At 35.7% G+C, this 19,224-nt stretch overlaps 1 protein-coding gene and 1 pseudogene across 1 annotated transcript; both read left to right on the top strand.

Moving 5' to 3' along the window:
* Window positions 1–6,616: 6,616 nt before the first annotated feature.
* LOC110825065 (Metallo-hydrolase/oxidoreductase superfamily protein) lies at window positions 6,617–12,973 on the top strand. The gene is made up of 8 exons (XM_088213068.1): window positions 6,617–6,963; window positions 7,033–7,126; window positions 7,233–7,358; window positions 7,491–7,649; window positions 10,628–10,746; window positions 10,912–11,103; window positions 11,191–11,281; window positions 12,692–12,973. Exons 1-8 carry the CDS (start codon window positions 6,809–6,811, stop codon window positions 12,782–12,784), a joined length of 1,029 nt encoding a protein of 342 aa, XP_088069194.1. The 5' UTR covers window positions 6,617–6,808; the 3' UTR covers window positions 12,785–12,973.
* Window positions 8,838–8,985, top strand: LOC148268729 (U1 spliceosomal RNA; annotated as a pseudogene).
* Window positions 12,974–19,224: the final 6,251 nt, after the last annotated feature.

The following is a 19,224-nucleotide window of genomic DNA, read 5'->3' as shown; positions in this document are numbered from 1 at the left end:
CTCTGACGCATGTTAAGATCATTCTGAGTGAATATGTGTTTCAAACTCTTGTGATCGGTATAGATCTGAAAGATCTCTCCGTATAAATAATAGTGTCAGGTCTTCAAGGTGTGTATGATTGCGGCAAGCTTTAAGTCATAGGTGGGATAATTTTTTTCATGGTTCTTTAACTGTCTGTACCCATAAGCTATGACATTCCCATGCTACATTAGGACATAACCCATGCCTAGATAGGAGGCATCACTGTAAACCGTATATCCCCCTGATCCACTCGGTAAGGTCAGCACAGGTGCAGTAGTCAGCCACTTCTTCAGATTTAAAAAACTTCTTTCACAATCCTCATTCCACTCAAACTTGGCATTCTTCTTTGTGAGTCGAGTTAGGGGAGCCGTTAGGCTAGAAAATCCTTCGATGAATCTGCGGTAATAGCCTGTCATTCCCAAAAAGTTACGGATTTCTTTAACTGATGTCAATTTCTCCCAGCCGAGCACCGCTTCAACCTTTTCAGGATTCACTGATACTCCATCCTTTGATATGATGTGTCCTAAAAAGGCAGTCTGCTCAAGCCAGAATCCACACTTACTCATTTTGCATACAGCTTCTTTCTTCTAAGAACCTATAAAACCTGGGCTAGATGGTGGACATGTTCTTCTCAGCTTTTTGAGTAGACCAGGATGTCATCGATAAACACGATAACAAATTGATCTAGGAATTCTCTGAAGACCCTGTTTATAAGATCCATGAAGATGGCTGAGGCGTTGGTTAGGCCAAATGGCATGACCAGGAACTCATAGTGTCCATACCTGGTTCGAAAGGCAATCTTGGGGATGTCTTCTATTCTTATTTTCACCTGATGGTAACCTGATCGCATGTCTATTTTGGAGAAGACCTGCACACCCTACAACTGATCAAAGAGGTCATCAATTTTGGGAAGGGGATACTTGTTCTTAATTGTGACCCTGTTCAATCCTCTGTAATCAAAACATAGCCTTAACGTTCCATCTCCCTTCCTGGAAAAAGTGACACCAGCGCCCCAAGGGGACACACTGTGTCTGATAAAATCACTGTCTTGCAATTCAGTGATCTACTTCTTCAGCTCCTCCATCTCAACGCGGCTCATGCGGTAAGGAGCAACCGAAATAAGTTGGGTGCCAGGCTGTAGGTCTATGGTGAACTCAACTTCCCTGCCTACTGGTAGTCCGGGCAGCTCATCCGGATATACATCTGGAAAGTCTCAGACTACTAGGATCTCTTGAATACAGTTCTCTTTCTTGGGTTTGCCTAGTTAGAGAAAATAGCAAGGTTAAGGCACTCGACAAGTAAGAAAATTGTCATTAAGTAATAAGTACTAAATGATTTTATTCATTTATAAATGGCTCCCCATTTGGAGGATTGAATACAACTTTTTTTCTAAAACAATCTATGGTGGCGTGATATGCCGCTAGCCAATTCATCCCTAAAATTACATCAAAATCCCCTGTGTCTAATCCTATCAGGTCTACACTCAGTTTCCTATTTGCTATCTCCACGGCACAAGTCTTATAGACAACTTTTCCTAGTAATGTTGCACTCCCAACAGTAGATACAATTAACATCGAATCAAGTTTATCAGACAATACATTAAATTTAGATGCAAAAATAGGTAAAAAAATGAATGCGATTCACCAGTGTCAAATAAAACATGAGCAAAATAGTTACAGATAGTGTACATATCCTGTACTACGTTCGGGTCGGCATTGGCATCCTGCTGGGTAAGATTATAAACCCTGCCCTGGATAGGAGGTCTTCCCTGATTCTGGTTCCTTGGGCACTCTCTCGCATAGTGTTGGGCACTATCACATATGCGACAAGTGTTGTTGAGGCGGTAACATGGTCGGTCCCCGTGATCTTTGCCGCAATGCTGACAGATCTTACCAGGCCAGCTATTGGAGCCTGAAGAGGAGCTTGGATCACCGGTCTCAGTCTCTTGTTCGGTTGGACAAGCGCAGTAAGTGCTGGTCTGCGGAGTGGAGCTGAGGGTCGGTGGTTCCCTACTGGCCGAAGGAGGGTGTGGAGGCTCCTATCAACTAACTATGCCTTGGCCAGGATGGCTGAGTATGTCTTAAGCTCCAGTACAAATAGATGTTGCTTGATCTCTGGGCGGAGGCCCCACTAGAACCTCCTAGCCTTCTTGCCCTCGTCCATCAACATCTCAGGTGAGTATCGGCCCAACTCCAGAAACTTACGGGCATATTCTGACACCGTCATGTTCCCCTAGACCAACTGGACAAACTCCATCTCCTTAAGATGTCGGATGTGCTCTGGGAGGTACTCTGAATGGAAGGCTGCTAAGAACTATTCCCAAAGAACTAGAACAGGCAGAGTGGTCTGCTTGAGTTCCCACCAACGATTTGCTTCTCCCACCAACATGTAGGTAGCAAGGGTGACCCTCTGCTCGGGAGCCACTCCTAAGGTCTTAAAAGCCTTCTCCATCTCCGCCAACCAATACTGGGCATCTTCAAAGGAGGATTCCCCTGTAAAAGTGGATAGGTTCAGTCTCCTATACCTCTCTACGTAGCTTGCGTCAATCATGGAAGGAGTTGGGTCCCGCGGAAGAGGAACTGGGCCAGGATAAGGATAAACTGGGGGGCCCTGTGGTGGTACTTGCTGGTATGGTGGGGGCACCGGATTATACTGTGGCGGTGTCGGGCAGTACTGCGGGGGTGGCACCGGGTGGTACTGTGGAGGAGCAGGCTCGTACCAGGGTGGCTCGGGATTCTCTTGCTACAGTGGTGGCTCAACTTGTGGCAGTGGGGGAAGGTCGGATAGTTCCCTTCTCTCCTCTCGACCCTGTTGGGCAGCAATGAGCCTCTCCAGCATCTCAAATATTCTGTCAGCGTCCTCCCGCAGTGAACCATCCCGAGCTGCTCCGTTTAGTGGGGGTCTTTTTCTTCTTATCTCTCTGCACCTGTATTTCACAAGGAAGGGTTTAGCAATGATTCATTGGTTTGGTGTTTCTCTAAGTATCATTGTGTAAGGGACGAGTCCGAGGAACGCAGCTCTGATACCAACTGTAATGGCTCCAGAAATTTAAAAAGGAAATGTATATAAAGAATATAAGTGCGGAAGCGAAATAAAAGGTTCTGGTTAATATCCCTTACACAATAACTTAAATGTACTAACAATACCGAAAATAAGTTTTCTAACGGAAAATACTGGAAATGAAAGACTATAAAAGAAACTAATAAACATCTAGGTATCTACTCACCGTCTTCTTGTAGATCGAATTCGGGAACCAAGCCCTCCTGATCTGAAATGGTTAAGTAATGAATGAGCTACACTAGCCCAGTAAAGACATCGCACTATATCACTATCACAGAAGTAAAGGTTGGTAGAAAATCAAAGACAACTAATGGAGCACAAATTTCAAGTAAATTTATTTATCAATAATCAAACAATTTACCGTCTACTTACCTCAATGGGATTTATAAAAACGACTCATGGAAACAGTAACATCATAAATATCATGAATTCATACATAATCTGTATCATAGTACATGTCATACTTTTATATTTCAATCATCAAACAATAGTTACCCCCTTTTTATCAGTCTATCAGTATCCGTGGGAATCCATAAGGGTCTCCGCTACACGTGAACAATTCCTTTAACAAGCTTAATTCCTAAGGCCGTCCCCATACCCCGTCCGGTATGGGCCCCAAATAATAAAATCTCAATATCCCGTACGATATGAGGATGAAGCGGGCGGTCCCCATACCCCATCCGGTATGAGCACTAAAACATTGAAAGTCTCCATACCCGTCTGGTATGAGACAACGTTTCCGGTAGGGTTCCCTATGGACCCAGTCCGTCCCTCATCTCCCAGAATATCTAGTGAGGCTGTCAATTTATCCATTTATCAATTCATATACATTTTCTATTTTTTCTTTAGTTTTTCGTTTTCCACATAAACATGAATACTTAAACAAGTAACGAGCATCCAACAAGGCAAATATATCATCGAATTCACAAAATCAAGCCATAATGAAGTAAACAACTATTCATGCATTCAAAACCATAGAATAAATAAATCAGATGTCATACTACATTTAGACTGTAAAATAAATCAAACAGGAACTGACAGAGAAATATATCTGGTTCAGCCTCCATTAGCAACCGTAATAATTATGTATATCTATTTAATTCATACAAATACAATTTTATCATTTATTAGACTTTAACCCCGTAATAGGAAATAGGGTGATGGGTCCTTACCTGATTCGAAGTCGAAAATTGAATTTTTTCACTGCGCCTACGGGCAGTCCCTGGATTTCTTGAATTTTCTCTCGGGAACTGAAACGCGCTTACGGTACCTACACATATCCTAAATAACTCAAAAATCAGACCCGATGCCTATTTGGCAAATTTCAGAATTCCGGCACGGCACCGCCGCCGCAAGCGGCGGCGATCCACCTCGAGTTGGCCGTTTTCGGCCGAATTCGACCAAACTTGCATTGGTTCCTGTGAGAAAACACCCATAGGGCCCTCGGTGGGCCGAAAAAATACAAAAAATCGAAACTTACCGGCGGCGGGGCTCTCCGGTGCGGCGACTCCTCCGGCTCGAATCGTGATTTGGTATTTTGCTCCGATCAACCTGTAGAGGAAGGAACGATGGTCACAATAGTGTAAAAATTACATCGAAAGGGAATCGAGAAGGGCCTCATCGGAGGCAAAAATCGAGAAAATCCGTGGCGGTGCCGCTAGGCTTCGGCGGCATTTTTCAGCCAATTGTACGGTGTTTTGGCTCCGATTTGACCACAGGTGGGTTTAGAATCGAATTCTGAGCCAAGGGAAGAATTTTTACCTCGTTTGGCAGCCGAAAAGTACTCCGATGCGGCGGCGAGTGGCGGCTGGGCTGTCTTCTCCGGCGAGGGCTCTTGCGACTAGGGTTAGGGTTTGGCTATGGATGAGATTATTTATAACTTTTCGTTTTTAATCTGAGTTGTCCATCGCGATTTAATCTGGACCGTCCGGTCGCGATTAAAAAGAAAATGAATCTAAGCCGTTCATCATGATGCAATCTGGGCCGTCCATGCGCGCTTTTGATCTGGGCCATCCGTGTGCGTGGGAACGGATCTCAGCCGTTCGATCGCGCGCTCGCGGATTGCCCACGTGGCTCCCTTCCGCGTGGCCTCCCGCGTCAACGTCTCTGCCACGCGGCGCGTTCTGGTTGGTTGGGGCTACTGACCGGGCAGCTGACGTGGCACAATTTTTTAAAATTACGTTTTGACCCTCAGTTTTCAAATTTTCTCTCAAAAATACCCATAGAACCCAAATTTTTACCCATTTTTTCCAAAATTGCTTTCAATTAAATCTCTAAAATAATTTTACCCCTTTTTATTATTATTATTATATTTATTTCTATTAAATTAAATTAAAACCATATAAAAATTCATATATTCATATAAAAATTACAAAAAATCAAAATAAAATAATAATAATAATAATAATTAGGGTGTTACAGATATACAACGGAGAAACTTTAAAAATTTGAATGATTTGATTTGAATATTTTCTATGTGTATGACCGAAATTATTTGTGGGATGATATATGTTATGCTACGTATGCTAACAAAGTTGTGGTAATGCCGTTGAAGAAAAAAAAATCGAGGAATTACAATGTGTCTCTTTATTTATAGGAAATTATAAATTCAATTTGTACTACACTTCTATATATTTTTATTTGAAAATTATATTTATTTTATACTAATTTGTGTATGTGTGAAATTTAATTGATAAATATTTAAATTTTAATTAAAATAATTATCGACACGAAAAAGTGTCACAATAAACTATCGCGTATTAAGTGTTAGGAACAAACCCAAAGCATGTATGTTAATCCCTATACTTTATATGTTATAAAGATATAAATTTATACTCATTCTATCTTTAAAACGGATACTTTTTTAAAATAAAAAAACATGATATGATGTGGTATTTCACAAGCACTAAAAGGGACCAACTCATATGTCATGATAAAATTTTTTTTACTCACCACTTGTTTCGTGGGTAAAACTTTATATCTGTTATCTGTTTTTATTTCTATACTTTTAATTTTAAAAGATCTTATGAAATATTTAAATAATTTAAATTAAAAAATATTAAGTATTAATCAACACAAAATATAATTTAAAATAATAATATAATACTCAGTTATAACTATAAATTAACATTAATAAATACATAATATTAAATATTTATTAATTAAAATTTAATTAATTTAAATAAATTGAAAATAACATTTAAAGTTTATTAGTTTCATTCCATTCCTATCTATTTCAAATTTATAATTTTTATTTATATTTGTCTTACTAATTAAGAAATTTTATCTACTCAAATTTAAGGTGAATTGGGACTAATTAGCAGGTCATTGTCCTAATCTCCATCTCTATTAAGTGCCAACAATTACTCCTATAAGTAAATCTTTAATTGTAAGTTTATATTTACTTCTTAATATGTTTTTCTTGTGTTGCATATTAAGATCAAATATAAAATTTGAACAATTCATTTCTGAAATATAATTAATATTTTAAAGCTCAAGATCTTCGTGTGACATCAATACTTCATTTTTATATCATACGAGTCCGTGAGGCAGAGGATTGGCCAAGCGGTCGACTCAAAACCAACTAAGCGACTCATCGAAGATCCATGTCTGCCAGTTTTGGTTGGTTTCAAGGGAAAAGTAAAACAAGAAAGCACGATTATCCAGAGTAAAGAAAACACCTTTCACTGATTAATCGATGCCACAAGAGAGTGAAAAGTGAACCGCCATGGCCTGTCGCTTCACCTCTCTCTCTTTCCCTTCTACAACACGCATAACTAAACCCAGGCCTTTGTCCCCCTTACTCTTGCCCACCTGTTTCACCAGTGCCCGTAAGAGACCAATCTCCATTAACTACAACGCATTCAAGCTCTCCACAAGCAGGTATTTACTTGTGCCTTTTGATTTTTATTCCATGTTTAGCATGTGTGGTTCTGAGAGTGCATTTTGCAGGGTAGGGAAGATGGTCTCTGCTGTCGTCTCCGAAGAGAGTGCCGTTGGGTCGAGTTTTTCTGGAACTGATGCATTTAAATTAACTTATTTGGAGGTGAGCTTTTGATTTTCTTGACTCATTGTTTTTTCTTTTTTATTTTTAATTGGGTTTAGTTATTTTGGAAATTTATGGTTAAATTTTTTGATAAATTTTGGCATAGGGAAATAGTTGGTTGTGGGATGTGGGTGGGTTGAGAATTTTGGTTGATCCAATCTTGGTGGGTAACTTGGACTTTGGAATCCCATGGCTTTATGATGCTGCCAAGAAGTTCTTGAAGAGTTTCAAGGTGTGGTTATTCACTACTCTGCTTTAGTTATCAAGTTAGCAATTTTTGTTCTGATCAGCTATTTTGTTTTAACTTTCCAGTGGATACTAATCAGACTTTTTCTCATTGGTTTGCAACTATTACATAGTGCAGCTTAGTGATATTCCTGAAGTTGATTGTTTACTGATAACTCAAAGCCTTGATGATCATTGTCATATGAAAACCTTAAAGCCACTTTCTCAAATGTTCCCTACTCTGAAAGTCATTGCAACTCCTAATGCCAAGAAATTGTTGGATCCCCTTTTCAGGAATGTAAGTGATATACATAGCTTTCATTTTTATCTGTTCCTTAGATTACGATTATTGAATTAAAAAATCTTTTGAAATGCATTTTATTCCTCTGATTAAAACTTGGAATGTTCTCTCTATAATCTAATTGGTAAAATGTCATTGTAAATATAGTTTGTAATTGGACTTGACGAAAATGTACAGTTTTAGAGAGGGAGACATTGCCTGATGATGATTTTTCCAATGCATTATTCAGCTTCATCACAAATGAAGAGCTTAATAGAAGCTAATCAGTAAACCTGTTTATAAAGCAATATCACCAATTCTTTAATTGTGAAATCAATCAACAAGATGATTCTATTTTGTAACTCCGGTAGCCCATGAACCACCATGCTACAATTAATCTAATGAAGGTTCGACTTGCCACATGCTATGAGTAATTTAACGAAGCTTCCTGCATCTACGTTTCTTTTCAAGATCATACTCATTAGAGAAATGTAGAAAGCAGCAAATGTAGCTTCATTCCCCATTCTCTCAGTACTCTATCTCTCTCTTTAGAAATGGTAGGGCTGGAGAAAGGGGGAGATGAAGGGCAATGTGAGTTACAATCACATGGCTCACTGTTGGGACACTTGGAACTTGCTTTCCAAGTTTATTAATGAGTGGGGCTACAGTTGGTCTTTTGTATGAACTTCCGTTGGAAAAGGGGTAGGAAAGGAGGTTATCAAATTAAGTGTTGAAGTTGATTTCCAGATTGGTTGAAATCTGTGCTATGCTTCTGGTGTCGGAATGTGGTTGTTCTTAAGAGCTCAGTCCGATACCTACTTTAATAGTTCACACAATGAAACGTAGGCTTGGCTAGCAATAAATTCAGCATGTTTAAAATAAATATTAAAAGTGTTTGATGAAGAGGTACATTGGAAAACTGACTGGGAAAGCTGTTTGATGTGCAGATCAGAAGTTTCTCTTAGAATGTCAGAAAAAAGTATTTTATGAATGGGAATAACAACTCAATTATCATTATCTCTTGCTTCTGAGACACCATAATTTCTTTGAACTCGTAAGAGGCAGAGGAGGGATAACACAAAAATGTTTAATTCCATGTTTGGTGTCATATAGTGATTGTTAGAACAGAATAGAAGATTAAATAGGTGGAAACAACTCTGTTCCTATATTTTTGTTGGACGAGCTGTTCTAATTTTTTACAAAGTTATACTTGGATGGGGTCAATTGGCAATCAAGAAAGCTCATGGTCTAGGCTAGTGATTTCCATTGCACTTAGGAAAGGTGCTTAGTCTAAGGTCTCCCCATGAGTGAGAGCCTACGTCATAGTTTATGGTAAATTTTAATTTGCTAAAGTACCTCTACGACTTCCTATTTAGTCTTAACCACCATTTACCCTTAATATAAAAGTTTAATATCTTTTTGCTTTCTTTTTTCAAAAAAAATGTGCTCCATTGTTTTAAGCTCGCTCTTCTTTTTAGGCATTGCATTCTTCAAATAATTCACAAGTAAGTTGGTTGAATTCCCCCAGAAAGGATTGGGTGCAATATTCTAGTTTCTTTTTTTGTGTAACTTTTCTTTTGTTACGGAGTTATTTTTTTAATGGTAATGAATTTGATTCTCTTTTATAATAATAATTCGGGTGGTAGCTTAATATTTTTTGAAAAAATTTTAATTTAAAAATCAAATAAAAAATAATGTAAGTGATATTTGAATAATCGAATGTTGTATTTTGTACAGTTTATGAACTACCAAATCTTCAACAGAACAAAATTGTTTATACCAGTCCTAACACCAATTTATCTTCATTTTCCTATGCTGTCGTATTTAATTCTGTTATGTTCTCTTCCTCAGTTTTACCTAATGCTACCTGTTGAATACTATACTATAAATAGTGATTCGGACCTCTTTGGTCACAAGGTGTGCAGGGAAAAATCATATTGCTCCTTTGTGTCAAGACTCACTGATATTATTTCTGAGCACCATAGACATGTCTATGTATTTTAAGTCATAATGGAGCATGCTCAATAATATTTGATAGTTTTCATAAGGAAAAGGAAAACTAAAAATTCATCCACCATTGGGCTGTCTGAATTGACAAACTTCAAGTGCAACTGAAGAATTTGTTACATAGAAAATATAAAAGACGTTCTGCCTTGGTGCTAATCAATTAGTTTAAAATTTGTTTCTCATTTTATGGAAGTTCAATCAGCACCATCAACATTCTTGGGCTATACAATAAGAAGAATAGGCTATCAACCTCAATTTTCAATGAAACATTTAAATTAAGTGGTCCTTCTATCTTGTCTTTGTGGGGCTTGATTGTAACACATCAAGTTAGTTCCTTCTTTTCATCAATAGGAAGCCACTGGGTTTCCCGGCTGTTGTAACCAGCAGGCATGCGTAACAAACTGGCATGCATCTTCAACCTGGCCTATAAATATGGCCACTCTATTGTGAAATTTCATTCCAGTAAAAATTCAAATTCAAATCAGTTTAAACTCTCTCTCTCCCTCTCTCAGCTAACTCTCTTCTCTCTCTTCCTCCTTCCCCGTATTCAACCTCAAAGTCACGAACTATGAGCCAGGTTCCTGACGGACAGCTAAATCTCTCAATAGTTGCAGAGTTAGTTATTCATGCTATATATAAGTATATATGTATTTTGGAAGTTGGTATTGGTCTTTCTTCATTTAGTTTGTTGTACTCCTGAGATATCTTCTGCATGAGCTACCTCTTAGAAAAACTGTGTAGATGGCATATGATATTCATTGTTGGTGGCATATGATATTCACTGTAGGTGGCATATGATAGATGCCATCTGGCATGATCCTACTGCTCCCTTCCAACAGATCACTTCTGAATTTTGTTTATGGTCCGGTTATGCTGTAGTAACAAAAAATGCTAGCTTAATTTTGTTATTTAATATTATAAATAATCCATGCAGTAAATGCAAGTGATGCATGTATTTGTCAAATTTAGTGAATGTTAAAGCTTTTCAGGTCACATATCTAGAACCTGGTCAGAGCTGTGAAGTTGAAGCAAGAAATGCTTCAAAAACCAGAATTCAGGCCACTGCCGGTCCAGTTCTTGGTCCACCTTGGCAACGTCCTGAGAATGGGTACAAGTTATCAAGTTACAATAACCTTGTTATTAATCCTCACGCTTCTCCCATGCATTTTCAGAAAATAATAATTTTTTTTCCATTTTAGTATCCTTGCTTTGGTTGACTTTGTGATGCCTAAAGCTTTCCATTGTTCTTATGCACTTTCATTTTTTTGGACAGGTATCTTGTCGGTTCACCACAGGGCGAGATTACGCTTTACTATGAACCCCACTGTGTTTACAACAAGAATTTTCTTGAGAAGGAACAGGCTGACATTGTTATTACCCCTGTCATTAAGCAGCTTCTTCCTAATTTTACTTTGGTTTCAGGACAAGAAGATGCAGTTCAATTGGCTAAAGTTTTGAATGCTAAGTATACATCTGACCCACCCCTAGCTCAGTGTCATGTCAATAAGAAAATCTCTACACAAGTCATTTCCTTTCTTTCTCTACATTATAGGTATATTGTACCGATGAGAAATGGGGATCTCGATGCCAAAGGATTTCTGTCCAGTCTAATTCAATCTGAAGGAACATTTGAGTCATTTAAGGTATGGCTAATTTCTTTATTCACTGTGAAATAGATGAGTCAAGGTTCCAAATAAACACATATGACATGCATGCATGAGTGCATGTGTGCATGCAAACACATTGATAATGTGGATATACTTAATGTATATGTTTGAGTCCTTCATTCATTGGTGCAGAATGAATGGGTAAGATACCACGCCACCTATGTGTACTGATAATGTTGCTCTTTTATTTTCTAGTTGAATACAAATGATTCTCAACTTGTACAATGAATCTTGAAGTACTTTGTTTCCAATATCCAGATGATCACTAAATCTGTTTGCTAGAGATCCACATGCTAAATTCATGTGAATTTCTTGGAACATCTGTTGTCTGAAAGTGCAGTGATAATGAATGCAATTGATACACTAGTTTTGCAAATAGAAGTAGTAATAATCTTGTTGGTCACCTTTTTGGTAAAATATACTGGAAAGTCACTATACAATTTAGACGTATTAATTAAATACCTCCTTGTTAGAAAATCAGTGATTAAGCTAATTAGACCACTGATTTGTTAAATAGGATAGAAATTGATTCACACCTCACAAATGGGATAATTAAATTACTGTTAATTAGATATGAACAATAAAGTTTAATTAAATCACTGTTATATGCATAAAATCTGAGAATGATTTCGGTATGTTTTATTGGAAAGGTAACTGGTAGCTAGTGATTAGATGCTTAAAAACTGCAAGCTCTAAAAAGAGAGGGTCAAAAGTCTAGGTCTTAGTTGGGGGCGCCGATAACTTTTTGCGCAATGGTGAGCAGAAGACAGCATAAAAAATTATCATATGAAAGTTTCTAAACTAGATTTGGTTGAGTTAACATATCGTGTTGTCTTATTAACTTGCACACAGCAAAGTATTGAAATATTAGTTTTGAGGTTCCTTGATCAAATCTTGGTGATATTCGACTGTGTTGGACTGCTATGACCAGGTTTACTAAATTAATATTGTAGCTTCTTGTACAGATGTTGATTGTGTGGGTGTCCATTTTTCTCTGTAGCTTTTACAAGTGCCTTTGTTACACTGACAATACGGAGGGAATACATATAAACGACTAGTTTAGAAAGAAATAAGAATAAAATAATTTGTTAGCTTGTTCTAGTAGGTTAGCGGGGGTAATGGTGGGATATATAACCCATAAACCTAGAGCTCCACAAAAGGGAGAGATCATTGAGCCAAAGGGCTCTGGCGCAACAGTGGAACTATTTAAATGATCAGGCATCAGGTTAGATCACATCTTGAATGATAAAATAATGGGAGTTAAATTGTGCCAAACAGGACACCGATATGTTTTTGCTTAAATTAAATCCTTGTGCTTTTGTTCACAACTACATAATGAATATCAAGTTCTTCCCGTGTCTAATTAAATGACCGTATTTTGTGCAGGAGCTTTTATCTAAGGAAGTACCAGAAGCCCAGGTCCTAGAGCCCACCCCTGGTGTGGCACTCGAAATTCCCTCAGCTTCCGATGCTCTATAGTTCGTATAATATTTACATTACCCTGATTAGGAACTGCAGCTTTCTTTTCTAACGTTTGTATTATATATATGTGTGTGTATATATATATATATATATAGCTGATGCATTCATTACTCATCCTCAAAAGAAAAAAGTTGGATGCATATGACAAAAAGATAAGTATTTATTACTCATCCCCATTACATGCTATTGATTTGTACAGTGTCATGCTATTGTGGTTAAACTTCTTGTACATTGGATCAGTCCTGTGAGGCTTCAGTTCGTTTTGACGATAACACTTAAGAATTAAGATTCTATACATGAAAAATGTATATACCAAGCCAAATATAGTGTAATTGACCTTTTCGATTTAATAAGTAACTCGGCCAGAGGGTGTATCGGGTTCTTTTTTTTTTTTGTTTTTTTGTTTTTGACCTTTTCAATAGGTTATTGACCTTTTCAACTTCAAAGACATAATTGAATCAAATGGCAAATATCAATTCCATTCTATCTTTATTTGTGCATTGGATTCATATTTGATTGAATTGAAATTTGACCCAAGTATTCAATTATAAGAAGATGAGAATGAAAGCTCAATTTGGGAATAAATTTCGGGTAGGATTTTTCCAAGTATCTTGAGCTTTGACTTCAATGTAAGTACATTGGATGTGACCTCTTACTTTTCAAATTAAAAAGAAAAGTAAATTCAAGATAACAAAACACACAGATACAGCACCTTCATATATTACATATATATATATATATATGTATGGAGATGAGGGTGTCCAATGTGGGTTTTAGGAGAGGGGTTGGGGGAGGGCTGTTGTTGACCTAGTTTAAACCCGGTCTAGAAGTAATGCGATGATTTATCCCCTGCATATCAAATGGGAATCAAATCTATGAAGCACGGACCAAATCAACTGGACCAGATCATCACTATTAAACTATATATATATATATATATATATGTGTGTGTGTGTGTGTGTATATATATATATAGGTCAATAAAATTAGTGGGAGTCAAAATGTTTGAGATTTGTTTTATGGTTTTTAGCTCACCCTCAACCCAAATTGCATATAAATTTCAAGTCCTCTTTCCATTTTGGCCACCTCACCCAACCCACCCACTCAAGTCAACCTCAAATATAAACAAAAACCTACTTCCTACTCGATTCCTCACCATTGTATTTATGTCTTCAGAATCACAAGGGTTAAACTAATAATAATAAAAATTAAATTATAATCTTTATTTTAAGAAATAAGAAGAAGAAAATCTGTGAAGAAAATAAAAAAGTTAGGCCACTGGAATATGCCCATTGGCAGCTTAATTTTATAAGCAATCAAATAAACCAAGGAAAGACTTTTGTATATTAATAATAATAATCTCTTGTAATAATAGTTTAATGTATTTTCCTATGTTAAGCTTTAAGAGTTAGGAAGGGTCATTTGCCCTTACATCAACTCCAAGGGACACTTTTGCCATTCCATCTCCAATACTTATACTTACCTTTTTTTGTATTATATAAAAAATGGAATTCCTACTCCAACTCCTCATTCCATGGATCCATGTCTATCTTTACTATATTATATATATATATATATATGTACATCATTCGTTAATCAAATATGACCTTTAGATCCTTATGGAACGACCCTTAACTTTCTCTGCCTTGAAAGGGAAATAGAATGTTATCATGAAATGATCAACGGAAGCCCATGATCACTGAAACAATTCAGAACTTTAAAAAAAATAAATTATAAATTGAATGCAGAAGTAAAATAATAGTATTAAAGTTTACATTTTTTACATAATAATTCAGAATACCTAATAGGGTTATGAAAATGATCCTTATAAAAGAATAACAAAAAATTAAAAAAATAAATGAAAAGTAAACAACTGAAATTCTATTCGCAACACTCTTATAGATCGGGATCTGGATTTTGATCATTTTTATCTGAAATGATTAATAAAAGAGTTAGATACACTAATTCAATCAGAATATCACACTATTCACCGATACAGAAATGAATGTTGGTAAAAATCATGAAAACAACTAATAGAATTCTTAATTTAAATTAATTCATTTATTATAAGTAAAATTATTTATTATACACTTACCGTAGTAAAATTTTCAAAACTGACCTATAAAGATAATAACACAAACAATATCATAATCTCATATTCAATTAAGTAGAACAACAACTTTCCATTTTTATCTACCTATTAGTATCAAAGGGGGTTTATAGGGATGTCCCCATTACGCGTGAACTCTTATTTAACATTTTCAAGTAACTGGTCGTCTCTATACCCCATCCGGTATGAGTGCCAAAAATACAATCTCTCAATACTCCGTCCGGTATTAGGGTGAAACAGGCTGTCCCCATACCACATTTAGTATGAGCGCCAAAATACCAATTCTGGATACTCCATTCGGTATTGAGGCAACGTTCACAGTAGGTTTCTCTATGCACCAAATCCGTCTATCATCTCCCAAGATATCCAGTAAGGCTACTATTCATTTATTCACTTGATCAAATAATTTTTCGTTTACATTTAATTTCCAGTTTCACAATTTAACTATAAATCACGCAAAACAAGTAATACATACATTAAGAAAATACCACTGAATCATCATATTAACTCTAATGTAATATTATTTATTTAAAACAGTAAAATCAATCAAACATGATCAATAGTGAATAATAACCGGTTTCAGCTCCATTAGTAATCTGTGATTAATTATCGAGATTTTCTGAATTGTACAAAATACCACATTATTTATAATTAAACTTCAATTCTATAACAAGAAATAAGGTGAATGATTCTTACTCGAATCGGTGTCCGAATGCTAAACTTTCAACTGCGTCTATTAGCAGTCCTTAATTTCCTTAACTTTTCCTTTGAAGATTAAAATACACTCCAAGTACCTATAAATACTTTAAAAAATTTAAAATCGGTGTTAAAACTCTTTTCTGGTCAATTTCAAAATTTCGGTATGGCGGCACTGTCATGCTCCGGCGACGGCACCACCGCCAATGGCGGTAGTTTGCCTCGGATTGGCTGTTTTTGGCCAATTTTAGCATATTTCGGACTGTTTTGTACTCATCCCAGCAAGAAAATATGTTAATGGGCTTCAGTTGGCCGAAAAAAATTGAAAAATAGAAGCTTACCGACGTCGGAGTTTTCCAATGCAGCAGCTCCGCTGGCTCACCTTCGCAGTTGGACATTTTACTTCAATTAGCCTGTGGGAAACAGAATGGAGGTGTTCAAAATTGAATTTCAAGTGAATGAAATTTTTTTTACCTCTTTTAGCTCTCGGATGTGGCTTTGGCATGGGGCTGGGTGGCCGTCGGCTCTCTCTCCTGGCGACTAATTTTTTTTCTCTGGCGGGGGGCTGGCAGTTAGGGTTAGGGTTCGGAGTGAAGTGAGGTATTTACATCCGTCTCTCTTAAATCTGGACTGTCTATCGCTTTTGATCTCGACCGTTCGATCGCATTTAAATAGAAAATAAATCTGAACCGTTCATCACGATTTGATCTAGATTGTACGATCACGCCTGATGAGAAAATGGATCTGGACCGTCCACGCGCATGAGAACAATTTCGGACCGTCCGATCGCTGGCATGCGGATTGCTAGCGTGGCCTCCCGTATGACAACGCGTCAGCGTGCCTTCCACGCGATGCGCTCCAGTTCGTCGGGGCTACTGATTAGGTGGTCCTACGTGTCATATTTTTTTTAAACTACGTTTTGATCTACAGTTTCTGATTTTTCTTTCAAAAATACTCTGATAATCTAAATTTTTATTCTTTTTTTTTAAATTATTTTCAATTTCATCATCCACTTATTTTTCTTAATTTTTACATTAAATAAAATTTATAAATTAAAAAAATTATATTTTATACATTAATTTTAAAAAAATTTAAAATTAATTACTGAGTATTACATCTGATGTTGGGAAGAGGAAGAATGTCATCCCACACGATCGGATGTACGATTTCTGGGTGGGACCCAGTTTATGTACTTAATCTCCACCTTTGATTTAATTAATCTGAGAGTGGAATCTTGGAGGAGGCAAGATTCCAAGGGATCAGAATATCTTCATTTGTGAACCTTTCTCTTCCCTGGAAGATAACTTAAACAATCACAGAATATCCTTTGGACAACAAGATAATTATATTATTACTGGCATTATTAACACAAACCTTACCAAATATAAAAAATAAATAATTTAAACATATACCCTTGGAATCCAGAATATTCCAAAGTGGACCCATCTCTCCATGTACTACCATCGATTGATACGTCAATTTATTAAAGATGTCAATATGTATGCGGTTATGTCACAACACCAACAGTTATTAATAATATATAGCAGGTAAAATTTTTATATTTTATTTATTAAATTTATTATTTTATAAATATATTATGAAATAAAAATAATTAATTTAATAAAATTAAAATTTTAATTTATTAACACATATATTAATTAATAATAATTAATTTAAATTAGATCTGAATAAATTTATTATATTTTAAATAAAAAAATATTTTATAATAATTAAATTTTATTAATTCAAATAATCACAAAAAATTATTTTTCTACTACTAGAATAAAATAAAAGTGGCCACGACCATAATAAGTTATTGTCCTTTTTCTCTGTTTTATTTTTACAAACAAATAATAAATTTAATTCCCACATTACTTGCACTATTATTTTATGATTTAAGTGAATAAAAAATAATAATTTGACAAAAGAAAAACAAAAGTTAAATTTTTTAAAAAATGGTTTTTATTTTTTTGCCCATCCAAATAGATATGTTTGTACTAATTAGATTCTCAAGCCGCCACGTTCTAATTTTTAATATAGTGTGTAAATCACCGCCACCATGCAAAACATGTAGCGAAAATTAATACTGATGGTCCACGTTACAAATTAGGACATGTTATATTATTTGTATGATGGAGTAAATGTAGACGCTGGATTTGGCAGCTAGCTACCTGAGGAGCACTTTGAATTTGGTGGACTTTAGGTGCTATAGTTGTATAGTTATAAGTGTGTGTGTGTGTGTATATATATATTATTATTATTAATTTACAAGTTATACATGATAGGCATGCAACTGCATTGATTGCCCAATGGACATATGAATTTTGGATTTTATATTCATGGGTTAATGTTTATAATTCTGATGATTTTTCTGTAACTGTGTCCATGCAAATATGGAAAGATGGTATATTGGGATATCTTGAATTATTATTTTCTTTCTGGGTTTTTACTTTCTCTTTTAGGCGTTGGCAGTTGAGTGAAATTACAATATTTAAAAGTAATAAATTATTTGTTTATAATAATAATAATAATAATATTCATTAATACAATAATAGTTTAATAGTTAAAATTATTGTAGCTTCCATTAATATGAATACCCATATAAGCTTTGTATATTTCAATCTATTAACTTTTCAAATCAAGACATCTCTGAGTCTTCAAGTTGAATCAAACATTTAAAATATAATTTTCCACCAAGGAGTACAGATCACAACTTCTTTTAATTAGATTAGGTCTGCTCATACATACATACATACATACATATATATATATAGATTTAACTTCTACCCACAAAAAAACAAAGGGACAATATTATATATATGTAATAAACAATTGTGTTTGTTCTGATCCAAATAGTTTGAAATAATTCCCAAGTAACGTTCATTAATTTTCTAGCTGTGTGTGAAAGAAGAAGAATAAGAAAGAAGTAGAAGAAGAAGAATCAAATGATTTCACATTTCAAAGTTGTTGTCGGGCGTTATAATTAACTGGCTTCCAAGCAACTTAATTATCTTGACCAGTTTCCAGGATATGCAATCACATGTTCCTTCCATAAGAGGGAAGATTTTTTAGGCAGAAGAGATTGATTATAAATAATATTTTCTTGAGCTGCAAGATATGTCATGGGTCAAGATAATTACGCTAACTCTGATCAATACTCAAGAAAAAAAGAAAGAAAATATAATTATTATTATGACCCTCCTCGTAAATTATTTATGAGCTTTGAAGTTTAATTTGCCTTCAAAAACAAGTAATTACTAAGATTCACCATATCTTCTTTGACAGCGAAACGGTGGGTTCCCACTGCTACATTATCATATATTCATGTCTATCCATATCCGTCAACTGTATGTAAGGATCAACTTTCTTGGCCACCAAACACCTCCATTTAGATCACTGCCCTCCATCATCATCATCAGCCGGATGAGTTTCAGCTCAAGGCTGAGACGAAATCATTAGTTCAGCCCAGAAAAAGCTATTCGGACTTGGAACCTATATCATAAAACTGGTCTTGAAATTAACCAAATGAAACTTCTTGATTAGAATGAATTCCCAACTGGTTAAAACCCTAGTTTGGTAGTCTGATTTCATGATAACGGATACAGTTTATTTTGCCTTATCAACAGTCTAG

This window comes from Carica papaya, chromosome 2, assembly GCF_054855325.1.
Source record: "Carica papaya isolate Zhongbai chromosome 2, ASM5485532v1, whole genome shotgun sequence".
In the NCBI taxonomy this organism is placed as follows: domain Eukaryota; kingdom Viridiplantae; phylum Streptophyta; class Magnoliopsida; order Brassicales; family Caricaceae; genus Carica; species Carica papaya.
Note: the sequence above shows the minus strand (reverse complement) of the source record. Positions and strands in the feature narration are given on the sequence as shown.

Bases quoted from the DNA above. Each gene is read 5' to 3' on its own strand.
- LOC110825065 (XM_088213068.1), top strand. From the start codon at position 6,809: ATGGCCTGTCGCTTCACCTCTCTCTCTTTCCCTTCTACAACACGCATA. The intron at 7,359-7,490 runs GTGTGGTTATTC...TACATAGTGCAG, and splicing joins AGTTCTTGAAGAGTTTCAAG to CTTAGTGATATTCCTGAAGT. The intron at 10,747-10,911 runs GTACAAGTTATC...TTTTTTGGACAG, and splicing joins TGGCAACGTCCTGAGAATGG to GTATCTTGTCGGTTCACCAC.